Here is a 17,190-nt window from a genome sequence, read left to right as displayed (position 1 = left end):
CCGTCGATCTTAACATCTTTCAATCATGGCCCTTGAAAACGTGCACCCACTAAAGCGTCTCTTCTTCATTAATGCATTAAAACCGCCGCCGTACGCAATCGTGCGTCCTGGATCCTCGAAAACCTCGATCCTATCCTCGCAGGTTCTCAAAATATCCGAAATGATTGGGACCTTTTTATCGGTTAAATTTCCCTCCAATTCAAACCAATGCTTTTCGAATACCAAACGTTTGATCTTCATTCTGAGAAGCCTATAAATACCCAAACTTTTGCCATTCGCATCCCACGCCTTCAGAAATTCCGAAAACTTCCTTCTATCATTCCAGTTTGTTCAAGCCACGCCTTCAAGTTCATCTTTCTGCAATCTCCCCCTTTTTTTAAAACCACATTCTCTCTTCTCTACCAATGGCCTCATTTATTTCAAAGCTTTCCGACGAGTGCAACAAGTGCAAGGATTTCATCGATCGGAGCGCCATCAAGACGCTACGCTTTGAAAATGACATGGCCACCTCTCACCAGATTCTGAGCCCACTCTTCAAAGACGCAATGCCGTCGTCCTTCACTAACCTTCTCAAGGAGCAGTGCTTAACACCCCTGCTGCAGGGGTTTGATTGGTCGAAATGGACCTTGGCGCGGCCTCAAGGAGCCTGGCCCTCAACTACCACAGCCTGGGTCGACCGAATGAGCACATTCTTCGGCAAGGAGTGGAAAGCTCTTGGTATCTATGATGCCATTATTCTTTTGACCATGGAGATTACCATGGATAAGGAGCTGCTTATGGCGGCCCTGAGTTTATGGTGTTCGGCCACCAACACCATGAACCTGCCTTTCGGCCTTCTCGGCCCCATAATCCTCGACATTTCGGCCATCCTTGGGACTTTTCCATCCGGCCTCCCTATCGATGCCGCCCTTTCCGGATACCCTTCTCTTCTCGACCTAAAGGCGTTATTCGACGAACGGGCTATCGAGATGCTCATTCGGAGCGACCGGGAGCCCTCAAAGGAAGAAGTTTAGAAGCTCCACAAGAACTTCTTCAACTATAACACTCTCATCCTTCATTTCGCCGGCTGAGGCGAGGAAAGCCTTAGGAAGGGAGAAGACGAAGCCTTCCTCTTCTACTAGTACAACAAATTCATTTGTTGTACCAGGTCGAACAAATGCCTGGTCGAGAATATGCCGATGGCCCAGGCACTGGCTAGTGGTCGCTCCTTGGCGCTCAGCCCGGCCATACTTGCCAACCTCTATCGTTGCTTGGCCGAGACGACCATTAACAAGATTAACCCGCACCAGAACGGACCCCTCTGGGTCTTCCAACTCTGGTTGCAGGTTTACTTTTCCACCCTTCGGCCCGAGGTTCTCGCATTCCAGCGCTCGGCCGACCTCGGTCTTCAACTGGCCTCTCGACCGGCGCCTCTTCACCGGGCCGACGAGGTCCTCAAACACTTCCTTAGCCTCGACGTCTTTTCGGACAACGAGTTCCTGGTGTGCCGGCGCCAGGAGTACCCCACCTCGATCAGGCTCCCCACGGCAGCGTGGGCCAAGTCCGAGGATGCAGACCTTCGCCAACACTAGGGGTCATTCGTTCTGGCTCGTGATCTCCCCCTTAGTTGCGATGCTCGCCGAGCCAGTTGGGAGGTCTACCATCCCCATTTTGTCGCCCGGCAGCTTGGCTACCTCCAAGGTTGCCCTGTACCCCTGCTTGCCTCTCGGTCCCTCTTAAGTCGAGGGCGTCTTTCTGGTTCCTCTGAGAGGGAATGTAAGATGACGGAGCAGGAGTTTCAGGACAAGTGTAAGAAATTCTGACTTCGGCCAACGGTTCCTGAATCCCTGGGAACCGATACCTTCGGGGACTGGTGGGATGAGTACACCAGCGACTTCTTTGGAGTCTCGACCGAAGACGTGGTAAACAAAGTCTTCGGTGACCAGCCCAAACCAGCGCCCTCGACCTAACTCAAGGAGCCGACCCAAGGTATATTGTTCGTCTGCCCTTTGTATTTCAATTACTTGCCCCCTGTTATTAATTACTTTGCTTTTTCAGGGAGTCGTGTGTCGAGGAAGGCGGAAGCGGTCGCCGTGGAGGTGAGGGCGAAAAAATTGGTTCCCACAAAGAGGACCATTGCCACCGAGCGGACAGTCCCCGCCAAACGCCCTCATCGAGAAGCCGAGCCGGAGGATGACGCTCCTCGTCTTTCCAAACGCGTCAAGAAGTTGGCGAAGAAAGGCGACCGGGAGATTCATGTTGTTCCTAGTGACACCACAGGGACAACTGCTCCCGCCGGCTCTCCTTCTGTCCCGGCTGCCCCAGCTTCAACAAACCTAATTCCTCCAGCCGTCTCCCTGCCTGAGGCTACGGCCGACCCGGCCGTCGTATCTGCTCTAGCTTCGGAGCCGGTCATGGCGCCTGTCGTGGAGGAAACGGCCGCACCTGTCGAGGCACCCTCCTTTCAACGACCAACGGTCATTCTGGAAGAGGTATAATTCTACTGCCATCTTTTTGTTTGTTTAGCCTTTTAATCGTAACGAAAGTTTTCTCAGGACGTCGAGAGCGACAGTGACGAGGTCCCACTGGAGCGCAGCCCTCGACCAGCCAACTCGCCTCTTGTTCATCCTTTTCCGGTGGTCGAGGCAGCCGCTTAACTGCATCCCCTAACGGCGATTCGTGGAAAGAGGCCCCTGGCCAATCCTGAGGCGACGGCCGAAACGCCGCTCCATCCGCAAGATGAGGACCTTCCCATTCCTCCTCAAAAAGTCTCCTCGGCCTTTGTAAGTCTTATTTCCTTTGTGTTGATTTTATCGTGATACATGTTTTTAAAGAACTATTAAATGTCAGGTGCCCGAACGTTCATTTCACCGACAATTCTATGCTCCGACAGGTGTTGTCTATATTTCTTGGCCTTCGTCGTGGCCATCAAATGTAGATAACCTTTATCGGCCGCGTGAATTGAGAAGCGGTCTAAGGCACTGAGCTCGGCCATTAAGTTCCCTAGGTTCGAGCAATGACCCAAAGGGCATGGCCGAGGTCTCCTCCCGGCAGGTCTAAAAACAATCCCTTTGTTATGTATTCCAATATGACGTCTTAATTTCCTTCACAAATTTTCCTTTATGCGCAGCCTTCGTGGGAAGTAGAGCTCGACGCTTTCCTCAGAGTACGACTGGTAAGGCCAGCTCCTCTGCTGCTCCGGCCGAACCAGTGGGGACCGCGCCCGAGGCCCAAGCCTTCGTGAAGCTGCACGAACTCCTGTCTCTCTTTGCCTCCCAAGTTCTCCAATGCAAGGGTCTTGACTCCGTTGGGGAGTGTCTAAATGACCTTGCCAGCGGCGGTTGCCTGAGCACGGAGAATATCTCCTTCCTTACCGACCTTCTGGAGCGGACTCGGCAACACTTCAACATTTTTGAACGAGCTCTACAGGCCGAGGACGACTTGAAGGCGGCCAAGGTTACGTTAGAGGCTGGCCGAGCGAAAATAGAGGCTATAAAAGCCAAGAAAGCGAAGCTGACCGAGTTTGATCGCCAGATCTCTAACCTCCAGCGTAAAATTTATGAACTTCAACGGCAACGGTCTGCTGCTGTTTCAGATCTTGGGAAGGACTTTGAGACCAACAGGGCTCGGCTGACGGCCTTCGCTGCCGGCGCGCGGCACATCCAGCAGCTGCAGTTCAACAGAAAGACGAGGCAGGCTGAGATAATTTTGACCGAAGCGAAGTGGCTAGAGTTAAAAGCTGCCCTCGAGACTTTCCTCCCCTCGACCCCCTAGACAATTATCTTTGTATTTGTTCACTTTTTGTCATCAATACAATGGTCTTTTACTCTTGCATTTCCCATGTGATTGGATAGTGCTTTTCTAAATTTTTCCATTAATTGGCAATATGTGAATTGAACCGGTTCGATCTCTGAGATGATATGCCCTTTTGCCGAGAACTTTGTGAACAATGAATGGCCCTTCCCAATTCGGCGACCATTTACCAAACCGGGGGTCTTTAATCCCAACGGGCAACACCGTTTGCCAAACTAATTCTCCTTCGCCGAACGTTTTTTTGTCTTACACGCTGGTTATACGCTCGCTCGGCAATTTTCTTTTGTGCTATCAGTAAGTTACCTGCGTCGATTCGATTTTCTTCTAAGTCTTCTAATTCTTGTCGCATCGCTTGACTATATTCAACACTGAACAAACTACTCTGCCCGATTACTCGTAATGAGTTTATACTCAACTCGACCGATAACATAGCGTTGTGTCCATAAGTTAACGCGTAAGGAGTGGTTCTAGTGGCCGACCGGGGTGAAGTTTGGTATGCCCATAATGCTTCATTTAACTTCAAATGCCACAACCCGGGCCTTTCTCTTACCGTTTTTTCGAGGAGGCCAATCAACACTTTATTCCTTGCTTCAGCCTGCCCGTTCGCCTGAAGGTAGTATGGTGTAGACTGCTCAAGTCGGATATTCAGACTTGCCGCGTATTCCTTAAACCTATTGGCCATGAATATGGTGTCATTGTCAGCTATGATCGTTTCTGGCACGCTGAATCTGGTCACAATATTTTCCTCTACGAAATTGCATACCTCTTTGGCCGTTAATTCGGCGTATGATCTTGCCTCGACCCATTTAGTGAAATAGCCAGTCGCTACAATTATCCACGCGTGTTTTGCCGCTCCCGACAAAGGCGTGATTTTGCCAATTACGTCCATTGCCCATCCCCTGAACGACCATGGTTTAGTAACCGAGTGGAGTAATTCGGTCGGGGCTCTTTGCATGGGCCCATGAATTTGGCATGGTACGCATCTTCGTGCATATTCGATGCAATCCTTTAATATACTGGACCAAAAATAACCGTGTCGTCGAAGCAACCAGCGCATCTTTCGTCCAGATTGGTGTGCCCCACAAATTCCTTCATGTACCTCCGTCATTGCTTGGGCAGCCTCATGTGGGCCGAGGCACAATAGTAGTAACCCGTCCTCACCCTTACGGTATAATTCATTTTGGTATGACACGTAATTCGTGGCGAGGACCTTCGTTCTCCGATCGTGTTTCCCACTGGGGTTATCGAGGTATCGAAGCATCGTCTTTCTCCAATCGTCTGGTTCCACCTCGACGGCACATACTTCTACGGGGTCTCCCCGTTCTAGTAGGGATGGGAGCAGCTACACCCTTGTGCGTATTACGTGTGTGCGCTGGAGAGTTTGTCGATTGATCAAGGCTGGGTACGATCGCAGACTTGTGGCTGCTATCCGGCCTAGCTTGCCCCCCGTGAGTTGTGCTCTGGAGGCGATCTAGGCGAGTTCGTCGGCGTCCATGTTGTGAATACGTGAAATATGTTCAAATGTGACCCGTTCAAACGACTCGACCAGGTAGGTGGCGACCATGTGATAGGGCGCTAAAGTACAACTCATGCAACGAAACATGTTGTTCAGTTGGTTAATCACAAGTTCGGAATCACCGAGGACGAGAATGCGGGAGGCCCGTAGATCGTGTAAAACGTGGAGGCCGATGATGAGGGCTTCATATTCGGCCTAATTATTTGTACAACTAAAATCCAACTTGAGAGAAAAATACCAGCGGTAGTGGTCGGGCGACTGAATTGCGATACCAACACCCGCCGAGGTCGAAGTACTGGAACCATCAAAATGCATAGTCCAATGGTTATCACATGTTATGACTAAACCGATGTCGACGTCGCCTCTCCCAAAACCATAAGGGGAAGGGTGTTGGGTCAAGAAGTCGGCGAGAGCTTGCCCCTTGACGGCCTTTTGGGGTACGTACTGAAGGCTGAACTCAGATAAGGCGAGCGTCCATTTCTCGATTCGGCCTTTGACGATGGGCCGAGTGAGCATGTAACGAATTACGTCTGTTTGGGCGATGACCTACATAACTGATGGGAGCATGTAGTGCCGAAGCTTTGATGCGGCAAAAAACAAAGCTAAGCAAAGTTTTTCGACAGGTGAATAATTGAGCTCTGATGAATTTAGATTACGGCTGAGATAAAAGATAGCTTGTTCACGCCCTACATTGTTATCTTGCGCGAGGAGACAACCAATGGATTCAGCGGCTGCAGAAATGTATAATTTAAGAGGTTTGCCGCGACAAGGTGGAATTAACACGGGTGGGGTGGAAAGGGCCACCTTGATTTGCGTAAATGCAGTTTGATGCTCTTCGCGCCATTCAAATTTATCGGTATCCTTAAGTTTAAGGAGCGTAGAGAATGCCTTCATCTTACCGGCCGAATTGGCGACGAATCAGCGGAGGAAATTTATCTGCCCGAGCAATGACTGGAGTTGTTTCTTTGTTGTCGGAGGTGGGGCGTTAATGATTGCGCGGGCTTTATTTTCGTCGACTTCAATGCCGCGATGGTGCACCAAAAATCCTAAGAAATTACCGGCCGAAACACCAAAGGCACACTTGGCCGGGTTCATTTTGAGATTATTCTTGCGCATGCGAAGGAACGCTTGCCGCAGATCATCCAGGTGCGTTTGGTGGCGTTTAGACTTTACCACCACATCATCGATATAAACTTCGACGATTGTACCGATTAAGTCGTGGAATATCATATTCATGGCTCGTTGGTATGTGGCGCCGGCATTCTTGAGGTCGAATGGCATGACTACCCATTCGTAAGTACCGAGTGCCCTAGGGCAGCGGAAAGCCGTCTTGTGGACGTCGGCTTCGGCGATGAAAATCTGGTTGTAATTCGCATTGCCGTCCATAAAAGATAGCAATTCATGATTAGCGGCGGCATCAATTAGCAAGTCTGAGATTGGCATTGGATATTTATCCTTGGGAGTGGCCAGATTTAGATTACGGAAATCGATGCAAATGCGAAGGGCTAACACTGGGACGATATTGGCCAACCATTCGACGTACCAAGCGGTCCTAATAAACCCGGCTTTTAGAAGCCGAACTAATTCCTCTTTGATGTCAAGTTGTACCTCGGTCAAAAATCGGCGAGGGGGTTGTCGAAAAGGCTTACACCCGTCCTTGATGCGTAGCACATGCTCGACAAGGTTGCGATCGAGGCCTGGCATTTCATGGTAATTCCACGGGAAGCAATCCCTAAATTCCTGGAGTAATTTACAGAGTTCGACCTTCATAGACGGGGGGAGTAACGCGCTGATAAACAATGTTCGAGGATCATCGGTCGTGCCTACATTAACTTCTTCTAATGGGTCCTTAACCTGGGGTCGATTGTCTTCGAGTTCGGCTGGTGCAGCCTGAACTTTATCAAAAGATAGAATGGGACCGTTATCCGCTTCGACCAAAAATTCGATTAAATTGATGCCGGAATTTGGTTGCTTGGTAATGGCATACCAATGGGCCAGCAGACGTTCCATTGTCGATGAAACTGCGGCCTAACGCCGTTTTTGCTTGGTGTTGTCAATCATCGGCATTGGTGACTAAATCTGCCAAGCCAAGTCTCGCCGAATCCTGTTGAACAGTCTCGACACCGACCTCAATAACTTTCTGTACTGAAATTCTCGTCGGCCGACCATCCTCGTTAAGGCCTTGGAGGGTGATGTAGCTGATGTGGTCATCGTAATAGCGAGCCTGAATCATGTTGGTTTCAAATGGTTGATTATCGGCTGGGTGTACTACGACTGATTTGCCATCCCAAAAGATGAGGACTTGGTATAGTGATGAAGGAATGCAATTGGTTTGGTGGATCCAATCACGGCCAAGTAATGCGTTATAATCGGTCTTGGAGTCAATTATAAAGAATGCCGTCATGTGGTGACGACCGACAATGCTGACTTCCAACGAGAGCACTCCTCTAGTCTGAGACTTGTCACCAACGAAGCTGCTCATAGTAATACCTAACGGGATGAGTTCATTATCGGAACGGCGTAGAGCCTTCATGACGGACATCGGCATAATGTTGACCGTGGCTCCACAGTCGACAAACACTTTAGAAATGGGAAATCCTTCGATGTGAGCTGTGACGTATAATGGCTTAAGGTGTTGGAGATTAACTGAGGAGGAACGGGTAAATAATTCGGCCAAAGCCGCCTTAAGGTTGTCCTCGTTTCGGACTTCCCTATCGTCGTCGTTTGCCACGAAATCTACTTGTGTTGCTTCCTCAGCAATCACGTCCCCGTCCAAGAAATTTGACTGGTGGGTACTTGGTTGGAACTCAGCTGGTAGGACGTGGTCGTCGTCTTCCACAGAAGTAACCATAGTATCAGTCGGCGGAACATCCTCAATCGAACTTTTGAGTGCCTTGGTGTGAATCGGCATCTGATGCGTGTTGATTGAGTCGAGTTTGTTTTGGCTATTTTCCTCGACTATGTTTATTGCCGAAGATTTATTTTGGTCCTACGTTATACGAGCTCGTTCTTAATATGCGATACGGGCGTTCCTCGTGTCTAGATATGTATCCAACCGTGCTATCCTTTTTTCCTCGTCGGCTGTGAGGCCGAAGAGAGATACAGCCGAGAAAACTTCAAAATGATAGCTCAAATGCTGAAGGTCTTCGAGTGAAAAAGGTAATTCGGCGGCGTCAATATATGTGTAAGGATCGACCTCAAAACCAAGGACCCAAGCCTCCCGTATATGTTGGAATCTAGCTTTGATCGTTGGGTCAGAAGTTTTCTGAATGATTTGCTCGGCATCAGGGCAAGTTAGAGCTAGGTCGAGGGCTTCCTGACACGCCTTGGGTAATCCGTACAAGTAATTGGTGGAATATTTCTTATGAAACTCTCGCATGTACTCCAGGGATTCATCGAGGAATGTAGGGTGTAACTTGCGTTGTATTTTGATGAACGGCTCGCGCGGTGGTGATGGAGAAAGTTTCCTTTCGGCTTCTTGTCTAAAATGCTCGAGATGAGCTCTCGTTTCCCTAGGCCGGAGAAGAAGCTTGATACGTTTCTTAGACTCTTCAATAGTGGTTTCAAAGCCGGGAGCCGCTACTTTTCTCCCTTCGACTAACTCGGTCATGATAATCGGGGTTGGCCGTTCACTAATGCTTTCCACGGCCTGTTTTGGTTGCCACCGGTTGGTAGGGCTGGTTTGCGCTTCTCATCGTCGAGCCATGCAATCCATTCGTTGGCGGCGACGTTTTTGAGATTTAGACAACGCCGTATATAGGCCAGTCGGAGAATTGTAACTGTACCAGCGTTGATCCAATGTCCTAGGTGGTTTGAAAGTTTTTCGATCGGCCGGTGATCCCGAATTACTGGTATTGCGCGAGTAATAATCCTCATTATAGAAAGGTACGTCGAAGTCAAGACGCCTCATGACCGAGGCCTAGTCTTTTGGCCGTACTTGTGGGCCGAGTCTATCAAACACTTGGCGTCGTGGACCGTTACCATGTCCCCTTGGCGATGTTGTAAGGGTCGTGGACGGTGTCAATGATGTCTTCTTCCTAGGTTTGACTGGTGTTTTACAGTGGTCGCATAAAACCCTTGATTCATGAGTTTCATCGGGACTTGACCCCGTCATAGGCTCATCGATGGGTGGCCCCGAGCGTTTCGTAGGTGGTGCATTTGAAAATAAATCAATCTTTAGTCTTGTTTGACCATTCCGTTTACGGATATGCTGCACCGGGACGTATTCGGCCTTCTCTTTGTTTTTAGGAAGATGAGCATCCACTATACCAATTGTTGTTGAAGGGAAGGGATTGACGTCGACCGCCATCTGCTTTTCCGGAAATTTCAACTTTCCTTTCTCAATCCAACTTTGAATTGTGCCTCGGAATACAACACAATTATTGGTTGCATGCTTATTAGAATTATGATACTTGCAGTATATCTTGCCCTTCAATTCATCGGCCTTAGGGATAGTATGCCCCGGCCGAAGCTTGATGATTTTTGCTGCCAATAATTGATCGAAAATTGCATCGGCTTTGGTGATATCGAAAGTGTATACTTTCGATGATTTACTCATCTCCTCGGCGGCCGAACGGGTCTTGGTGTCTTTGGAACTTACTTGAGCTAAAGCCTTGCAGACATAAGGTTTATCTATTATTATCTCGACCGCATCCACACTAGCATACTGAGGGTCCTCGCTTTCGGCCAATGCATAGCTAACCGTGGGATTCTTATACAACGTCCCCCGGGATGGTGACTTTGATATCTTTTCTTCTCGGAGTAGATAATCATATTGTTCAATGTGTTGAGCAAGTTCGTACATATCTCGAATGTTTGCCCCCAGAAACTTCTTTTTGTATTCCACGTCCAATCCGTTGAGGGCGATCCTGACGAATTCCACTTCAGGGAGAGGTACTCGGCACCAATTCCTGGTCGACTTAAACCTTGTTAGGTATTCCATTGGAGATTCGTCGAACGCTTGAGCCATCCTTGCCAACGATGATACAGACATTTCCATCTCTGGCCGATAGAATTGTTCATGGAACTTCTCGACTAACTCTTCCCAACTCTGCACGGAGTTGGGTGGGAGATTAATGTACCAAGCGAAAGCTGAGCCTGTTAGTGAAAAATTAAACAGCCGTAATTTATAGAAGTCGCTATTGACGTCTCCACACTGCGCTGTGAACCGAGCCACTTGTTCTAATGAGGATAAAGACGATTCCCTGACGAAGAGACTGAAATCAGGGATCTTAAAACCTCGCGTGTATTCAAACCTTTCTACATAAGCCGGGCATGGATGGATGAATTTTGGAAACTTCGGCCCCTTCTTTAGGGCCGAGTCAATCATTCTCTAGATTTCGGTCATGTTTACGGAGGCGGCTTCTTCTCTCTGGCTTGGTCCTTCGGATCTATTGCCTGGTCCACCTCTTTTATTTAAGGTGATTGGTTGTGGCCGGACGGACCCTTTCTCGGCTTGTATTGGGACATTCGTAGATAACTGCCGAGGCTGGCCGACCTGGCCATCTTCGAAGGCTTTACTAACCAATAGTTCAAGCATCCTGGTCTATGCGTCGTTGTTACTTCGTATTGCTTCCAGTAAATCATTCATCTTTTGACCAATCGACTGCTTGACCTGTCGATACTGTACATCAAGTCGTCTCCGAAGAAACGACCTAGTTGGTGGATCAGAACCCTCCCCACCATCGTCGTCGTAATCTTCCACTATTCCTTCCACGAACATGCATGTTGTTTGGTTAAGGATCTTTGAGTTGCGAGGTTGTCCGCCGAGATAGATTTCATTCTCTCGGCGTGTCGCGCTTGTGGCCTCAGGTGGCACAACAATGATCGGATTTTTTGCAGGGTGCAAATCCTGCCCAAGGCCTTGCACCGGTAAGTCAGCTGTTGACTTTCCCATGATTGTTTTCTTCTTTACAAACCGTGTCTCAATGGTCATGAACTCCAAAGGTTTAGCACAATGGTCCCACTGGGCGTGTCAAAATGTTGACTCTAAAAATTACGAAACCTACGTGGTGCGCAGGCCAAGTAACTAATAAGCTAACTACGTCCTTCGGCTAAATGCGGGGCGTGCCAACTCGTCGGCTGAGCTCGGCCGAGGAGTAAAATTCGTTGATGTTGCGTTGAGCGCGTTGTTGACTTCTCTATCTTGCAATTGCGACCGAGGAAGGAACACTCTCGGTCTCTAGGTTCTATAGCCTGAAAACAAGGCTACTAATTCTGCGAAGTTCACAAATCGTCAGAACCCGATTCGATCACTGTGGTTATGTTCGTAAGAGGATAAACCCGTCGAATCGAGACTAAACTATATGGACACAGGTACTCGAATGTGATGTATGTCTTGATGGTAAATGTAATTCGACCGTCGGAATGCCAAACTCTGAAACTTACTTGTGAGTATCCAATCATAAAATCATTCGGCGTCCAGTACGCCGAATAACGTAATTCGTAACACCTGACTACGCCTAGAAGGCTAGCAAGGTGACCTCTACCAACAAGGGTCCGAAAACCCTTCTCGGCTGAGACTTAGATAGGTAACCGATCGGCCTCGACGCAGTGTTGTTTATCCAAACTGAAGGTGCTTCTCGGTCGGCTGATTCTGCGGCAACAGTGCTGTTTATCCAAACTGAAGGTGCTCGCCGGGTGCCTCCACAGTGCTGTTTATCCAAACTGAAGGTCTGTCGGCGGAAAAAGAAAAGGAAAAAATCTCAAGGTATTTGAGAGGTTTTGCGCAGGGCAATTGTATGCTGAATTGAAGGTCCCTTTTTTTTGTTGCATGATTTCTTGTATTTACAGCACCCTATTCCTTGAAACCGAATTGCATCCTTTTCTGGATTGGGAGTCCCTGTCCAGTTTCAACTCTACTTCGAACAAACCTACCCCAACTAGGACTTTGAACTTTCCCTATTCCGAGGCTTTATTCTTTGCCTACCGGGAATCTTGGTCGCACCAGGACTTCCTCGACCCTTTCTGTTTAGCTGGACTACTTAGGATAGGACTCGACATACCCTGCCAACTGGCCCGGGATTTATCACTCGGCCTATAGCATTTGACACGGCCTTGGGCGGAGCAAAACCTGCTGCTCAGCCCAACAATATTATTTTTGGGCCTAAACAATAACTTATTCTCGTATGTTGATTAGGGAGGTCTACTTGATTTGCATGCTTGAATTTGGTGCTAGAATATAAGGGAGTTTCACATAATCGTTACAAACTTATATTCACAAGTAGTTAAGGTTGTTTTCACAATCATGTTAAGTGAATTGCTAGCATAAGTATTATGATGTCATAATTACGAATGCTTTGTCAATACTTATGATTTTCATAGAACGTAATGATCTTTGATTGTATCTCTATTATGAAGTCATGTAGGGAACTTTTGAAGAATGTTTTGGGTTGTCGTATGATGTCATCCAATCTAATAACTAAAGGAGAATTTGAAGGTTAATTAGTGATGTCACAGTTAATCTGGGGTGTTGAGGTTCATGGTTTATCGAAAAAGCAACTGGAAATCAATTTGTGTTTGAATGTATCATGTGTGGAAAAGAAGCCTCTACCTAGCTAATCATCCATAGTTTTTCTCAAATTCGTCCAAAGTTTACTTAAGTCTTTTAGTTACTTGTTTTTCTCTTAAATTCGTCAAAAACCCAATCCCCTTTATTTAGTTGTGTCAAATCTGTCCTAATTAGTGTTTTTGAGTATTTTGAGTCAAAACCAAACCTATTTTCGTCCAAATTGAGTCTTAGAGTTTAGTTTGAGTTTATTTGGTTGTTTTGTGTTGTTTTGAGTCTTTTGAGTTCGTTTGGAGTCATATAAGTTTAGTTAAGAGTTTCTGAGTTTGTTTAAGTGTTTTTAATCATATATTTGTATCTTTGAGTCAGTTTTCATTAGATTAGCAATCATTCCTAATCCCCGGCCTAAAACGATCCCTACTTATATCTTTACTACAAGTGTCAAAAAGAGGATTTAATTTGTGTGCTATATTATTTATTACATCAGAGTGCATCATTTGCTATTCTCTATTCTAGGGCTTGCTTTTGAATCTTTCAGGAATTTTCTACACTTCATGACATTATTCTTTGAAACTTATACAGAGCAATTTGCTTATACTTCAGGAAATTACTTATGAAAATATGCTTCATTTCATAACCCTTTGTGTAATATATAACTCTTCATTCATATGAAATGAACTCGTTACATAATGGGAAACCATGTTTACATGAGCAAATCACGATTTCAGGATTCAACTAGAAATCTTGTGTCATATTTTCATTGTATTATAAATAGCCATATGTAATCTTCTAAGTTTAAAATCTCTAAGGATTTGTACTATAGGAGAACAACTTACACTACTACGTGTCATCCTGTCTCATACCAATGAAACAAGTACATGACTACACAAACTTACATATGGGTTTATTTAATTGACACAAATGCGACCTGAAAGTATACCCATTCTATCTAGTCATTCTCGTCCAAATGGTCATCCTCAACAATATTAACAAATATTTTTTTAATTTTTTTACAAATCAGGTGCCAAAACCAGGCTGAATTACGCACAAGTCATGATTTTATATCCACGAGTGTCCGTCTCCGGCTCCATCATAAAAACCTGATATTAGCCACAGTAATTAGTATCACTCATGAAAAACGCCATACCTGATACCACGACCACATCAACCAAAGCTCAAAACATGACATGCAATTCAGCAATTGATTACAATTCTGATAAGAGATTACGAGGGTCGACCTAAATACAAAATGATGCCAACTTGTGAAATTTAGATTCATTTTGGTGAAAAACACATTACACCAGCAAGTCGATGATGCAATAGTCACTTCTTATTCCCTAAAGAATCTGAGTTAAGTAATTAACTTGCTTTTACCCGACAATAAAAGCACAATCGCCTGAACTATGTGGTTCTTAGCCACAATGGACAACAGAAATCAAAGAGTAATACAACTTACGATGTGCAACGCTTGGTGGGAGCAATGATGTCTGGTTAATCATATTCGTCTCCAATGCTCCATAGCAACCTAAATCACATTTACAGGAAAGGAAAATGTAATTTCACGCCAGTGCTTCGAAAGAGCCAAGAACAATTTACCAAGGGAGTTGAAAACAACACCAGAATAAAGAAAGAATGAATAGGGCCAAAAGATAGCCAATCTTAAAAAAGCGTTGCTTTTTCTCCCAGCTCAGTTGGTTATAGATCTCAGTCACATCTACCAAGTGCCGTCTCGTCATGTACCTGACAAAGAGTCACGGATCATATCAGATATGATGATAAGCTCTAATGTGGTATCTAAAGAGGTTTTGTGAATAAAATTATTCCTCTTCTAATCATATGAAATAATGTAATAATATGATTCTTTTCTTGATCAATCGTTACCTAGCTTTAAAGAACAAAAATAACTTGTGTTCTTGACAACTTGGAAATTATGAAGGCCAAAAATATAGTAAATACACCGATATTGATATAATCTCCTAATGCATTCAATATAATTTGCAATCCAAAGTATGTTATAACATGATGCCGTCCAGACACCATTGTGCATTTAGTTTACGTACTAGCATCCATATAGGTAGGCTATGAATGGCAGAAGGCTCTGTTCAACACGCACACATAGAGGGAGGGATGGAGCACAGAGAAAGGGTGGGCAATAGGTGGAGGGATGTTATGAAAAAGTACGATTTCATTATCTGGGGTGGTGAAATGTGATTTAATTTGTAAAAGCTTCCCAAACTGCCTCTCAGCCAATTGAAAGTTCATGGTAAGGATCCAGATTTCACCAAAAAGTAATGAGCACAGAGTCCTATTAGAACTAGAAATTCTCAAGATCCAGATTTCACCAAAAAGTATTTCCAGATCATAACTTGACCGTATGTCCATACCAATAAAACCAAATTGTAATCAAGTCTAAATTTCTTATCCCAACTTGTTAATAACATGCAAATGGGGTAGTGTTTGGGTTGTAACAACCATTCTCTTACAATGTTCAGTTGATTACCTAGCTGACTTATATACCATGTAAGCATGCTTCACTTGGAACAACGTTACAGTATAATCATATTCAAGTTTCGCACTTTTTACTGAAGTACGTGCCAAAATGATGAATTCATAATCCATCATGAGCAAGTTTTTTCTTTCAAGATTAACAAGATTATATGGAAAGGCATATGACAAAAAGAAACACATAACCATGTTGTGGACGCTACGTAACTTAAGCTGTACCCTATGGATTACACAGAGGTGGTCATTTATATAATTCTAGACACTAACAACATTTGAGTAATGGGTGAGAAAGAAACTTACAAATTGACATTATAATAAAGGTGCGGCAGAGCCATGAAAAGCATGAACCAATGTCGCGCTATAAGAAGAATGAAGCACAAAACTGCTTGAACAATAAATTCTGGCAAAATGACACTGTTTATCCGAGATGATGAATCATATGGGTTGATGTAGTCGTACTCAAGGTCCACCAAGCACACAAGCTGCATTCAGCATTCACAGGGGTCAGGGTCATACATCTAAAAATCTCAAGAACCGTGCATAAATGCCAAGATTAACCACACAATGCAAGACCATATCTAAATATGACTTGTTGGGCAGCTCTACTAGGTAAAAATAGGTGTTATCGACACTTAAGGACAACAAATTGTATTGAGTAGAATTTCCGCAGAACGTCAATCCATATCTAAATATGACTTGTTGGACAGCTCTAAACAAAGGATCCCCTTCATTTAACTAGAATTTCCGCAGAACGTCAAGGAGTATCGTTTTCATCATAATTAAGCTTACACCTGATCAAGTTTTTATATATGTCTTACAAAACTCAGGTTATTCGGCACAAGAATGTAACTTAGACTGTGTTTAAATTTACAACGCGCACACACGCACAGATGCAAGTCCTACAGATTAACATTTTCTACAAATTTTGCAAAAGAACCAGCCTTGGGCGCATTGAGTATCAATTTCTAGAGCCAGTATTTCTTTGTATTTACAAGTTTTGCAAAAGCTCTTCCTGCAAATTTTTAAGAAAAAAAAGAAAACCAGGCTGCTTCTGCACCATGCTTTCTAAGTCAACTTACATTTGATTTGAAGGGGAACAAAGCGTGAAATTTTTCAAAAGAAGAAATGAAAAGATAATCCCTTTTCTAGTTCCATGAACATCCAAAACAACATATGTGAATAGATACTTGATTTCAAAATTTAAAAATAAAAAAACAAGAAAAACCAGTTACACTATAAAGGTAAAATCTAAATACCCAGATGATCCGAGTCTGTGATCCAATGAGCATGTTCTGAATAAATAAAATTAATTAATTAATTAATTAAAAAAGTGGGATGAAATCGTGGAAGAATTACCTGATAACCCAGAATGCACAGCAAAGCTAGAATGAAGAAGAAACTCAGCAGCCATGTCCACAGCATCTCCATACCCAACCACCCCTCTCTCTCTCTCTCTCTCTCTCTGTCTCTGTCTCTCTCTCTCTCTCTCCACTTTTTCTGTCTTCGTCTGCGTCTCCCTGTTTCCGCGCTTCGATCTTCTCTCTCAGTTTCTGTCTTCTTTTATTTCACAGAGAAACAATTTCAGGAATCAAGTTTTCTACTGTTTTGTTTCTGCAAGCAGAAATCCAGTTCTTGTCTACGACAGGTAAGTATTTCTCGTTGTACCATACTTTGGCTTCTAGAAATAAAATTAGGAAAATACTTGGTGGCTGCTGAAGATACAGGAGCTCCTTACCTCCAATCCGAGTGAACACGTATCTATTCGGAATTAGATGTAAGCAGGAGCTCCTGATGAACCGTTCAGCAGCCAAGAGCGTCTATAAAATATGAAATAAAAAATACTTGAATATCCACCACTTTTTATGTTCTT

General features: G+C 45.0%; 1 protein-coding gene across 2 annotated transcripts; it reads right to left on the bottom strand.

The window, feature by feature from the left end:
- Positions 1-13,545: 13,545 nt before the first annotated feature.
- LOC103938957 (protein cornichon homolog 4-like) lies at positions 13,546-17,149 on the bottom strand. Of its 2 annotated transcripts, XM_048575408.1 has the most exons (6): positions 16,810-17,149; positions 16,677-16,773; positions 15,621-15,802; positions 14,433-14,555; positions 14,272-14,340; positions 13,546-13,915 (listed from the first exon to the last, which is right to left on the bottom strand). In XM_048575408.1, exons 2-5 carry the CDS (start codon positions 16,746-16,748, stop codon positions 14,307-14,309), a joined length of 411 nt encoding a protein of 136 aa, XP_048431365.1. In that variant the 5' UTR covers positions 16,749-16,773; positions 16,810-17,149; the 3' UTR covers positions 13,546-13,915; positions 14,272-14,306. The 2 variants fall into 2 exon arrangements, with proteins under 2 accessions (XP_048431365.1, XP_048431364.1); XM_048575407.1 differs by having other exon boundaries at positions 16,677-17,148.
- Positions 17,150-17,190: the final 41 nt, after the last annotated feature.

This window comes from the organism of the source record quoted next, unplaced genomic scaffold (genome assembly GCF_019419815.1).
Source record: "Pyrus x bretschneideri cultivar Hongxiangsu unplaced genomic scaffold, Pyrus_bretschneideri_v1 Contig8, whole genome shotgun sequence".
NCBI lineage: Eukaryota > Viridiplantae > Streptophyta > Magnoliopsida > Rosales > Rosaceae > Pyrus > Pyrus x bretschneideri.
This window is presented reverse-complemented; position numbering and strand designations above follow the sequence as displayed.

Bases quoted from the DNA above. Each gene is read 5' to 3' on its own strand.
- LOC103938957 (XM_048575408.1), bottom strand. From the start codon at position 16,748: ATGGAGATGCTGTGGACATGGCTGCTGAGTTTCTTCTTCATTCTAGCT. The intron at 14,556-15,620 runs GTAAGTTTCTTT...ACTCTTTGTCAG, and splicing joins CTTTATTATAATGTCAATTT to GTACATGACGAGACGGCACT. The intron at 14,341-14,432 runs GTGTTGTTTTCA...AATGTGATTTAG, and splicing joins TTCATTCTTTCTTTATTCTG to GTTGCTATGGAGCATTGGAG.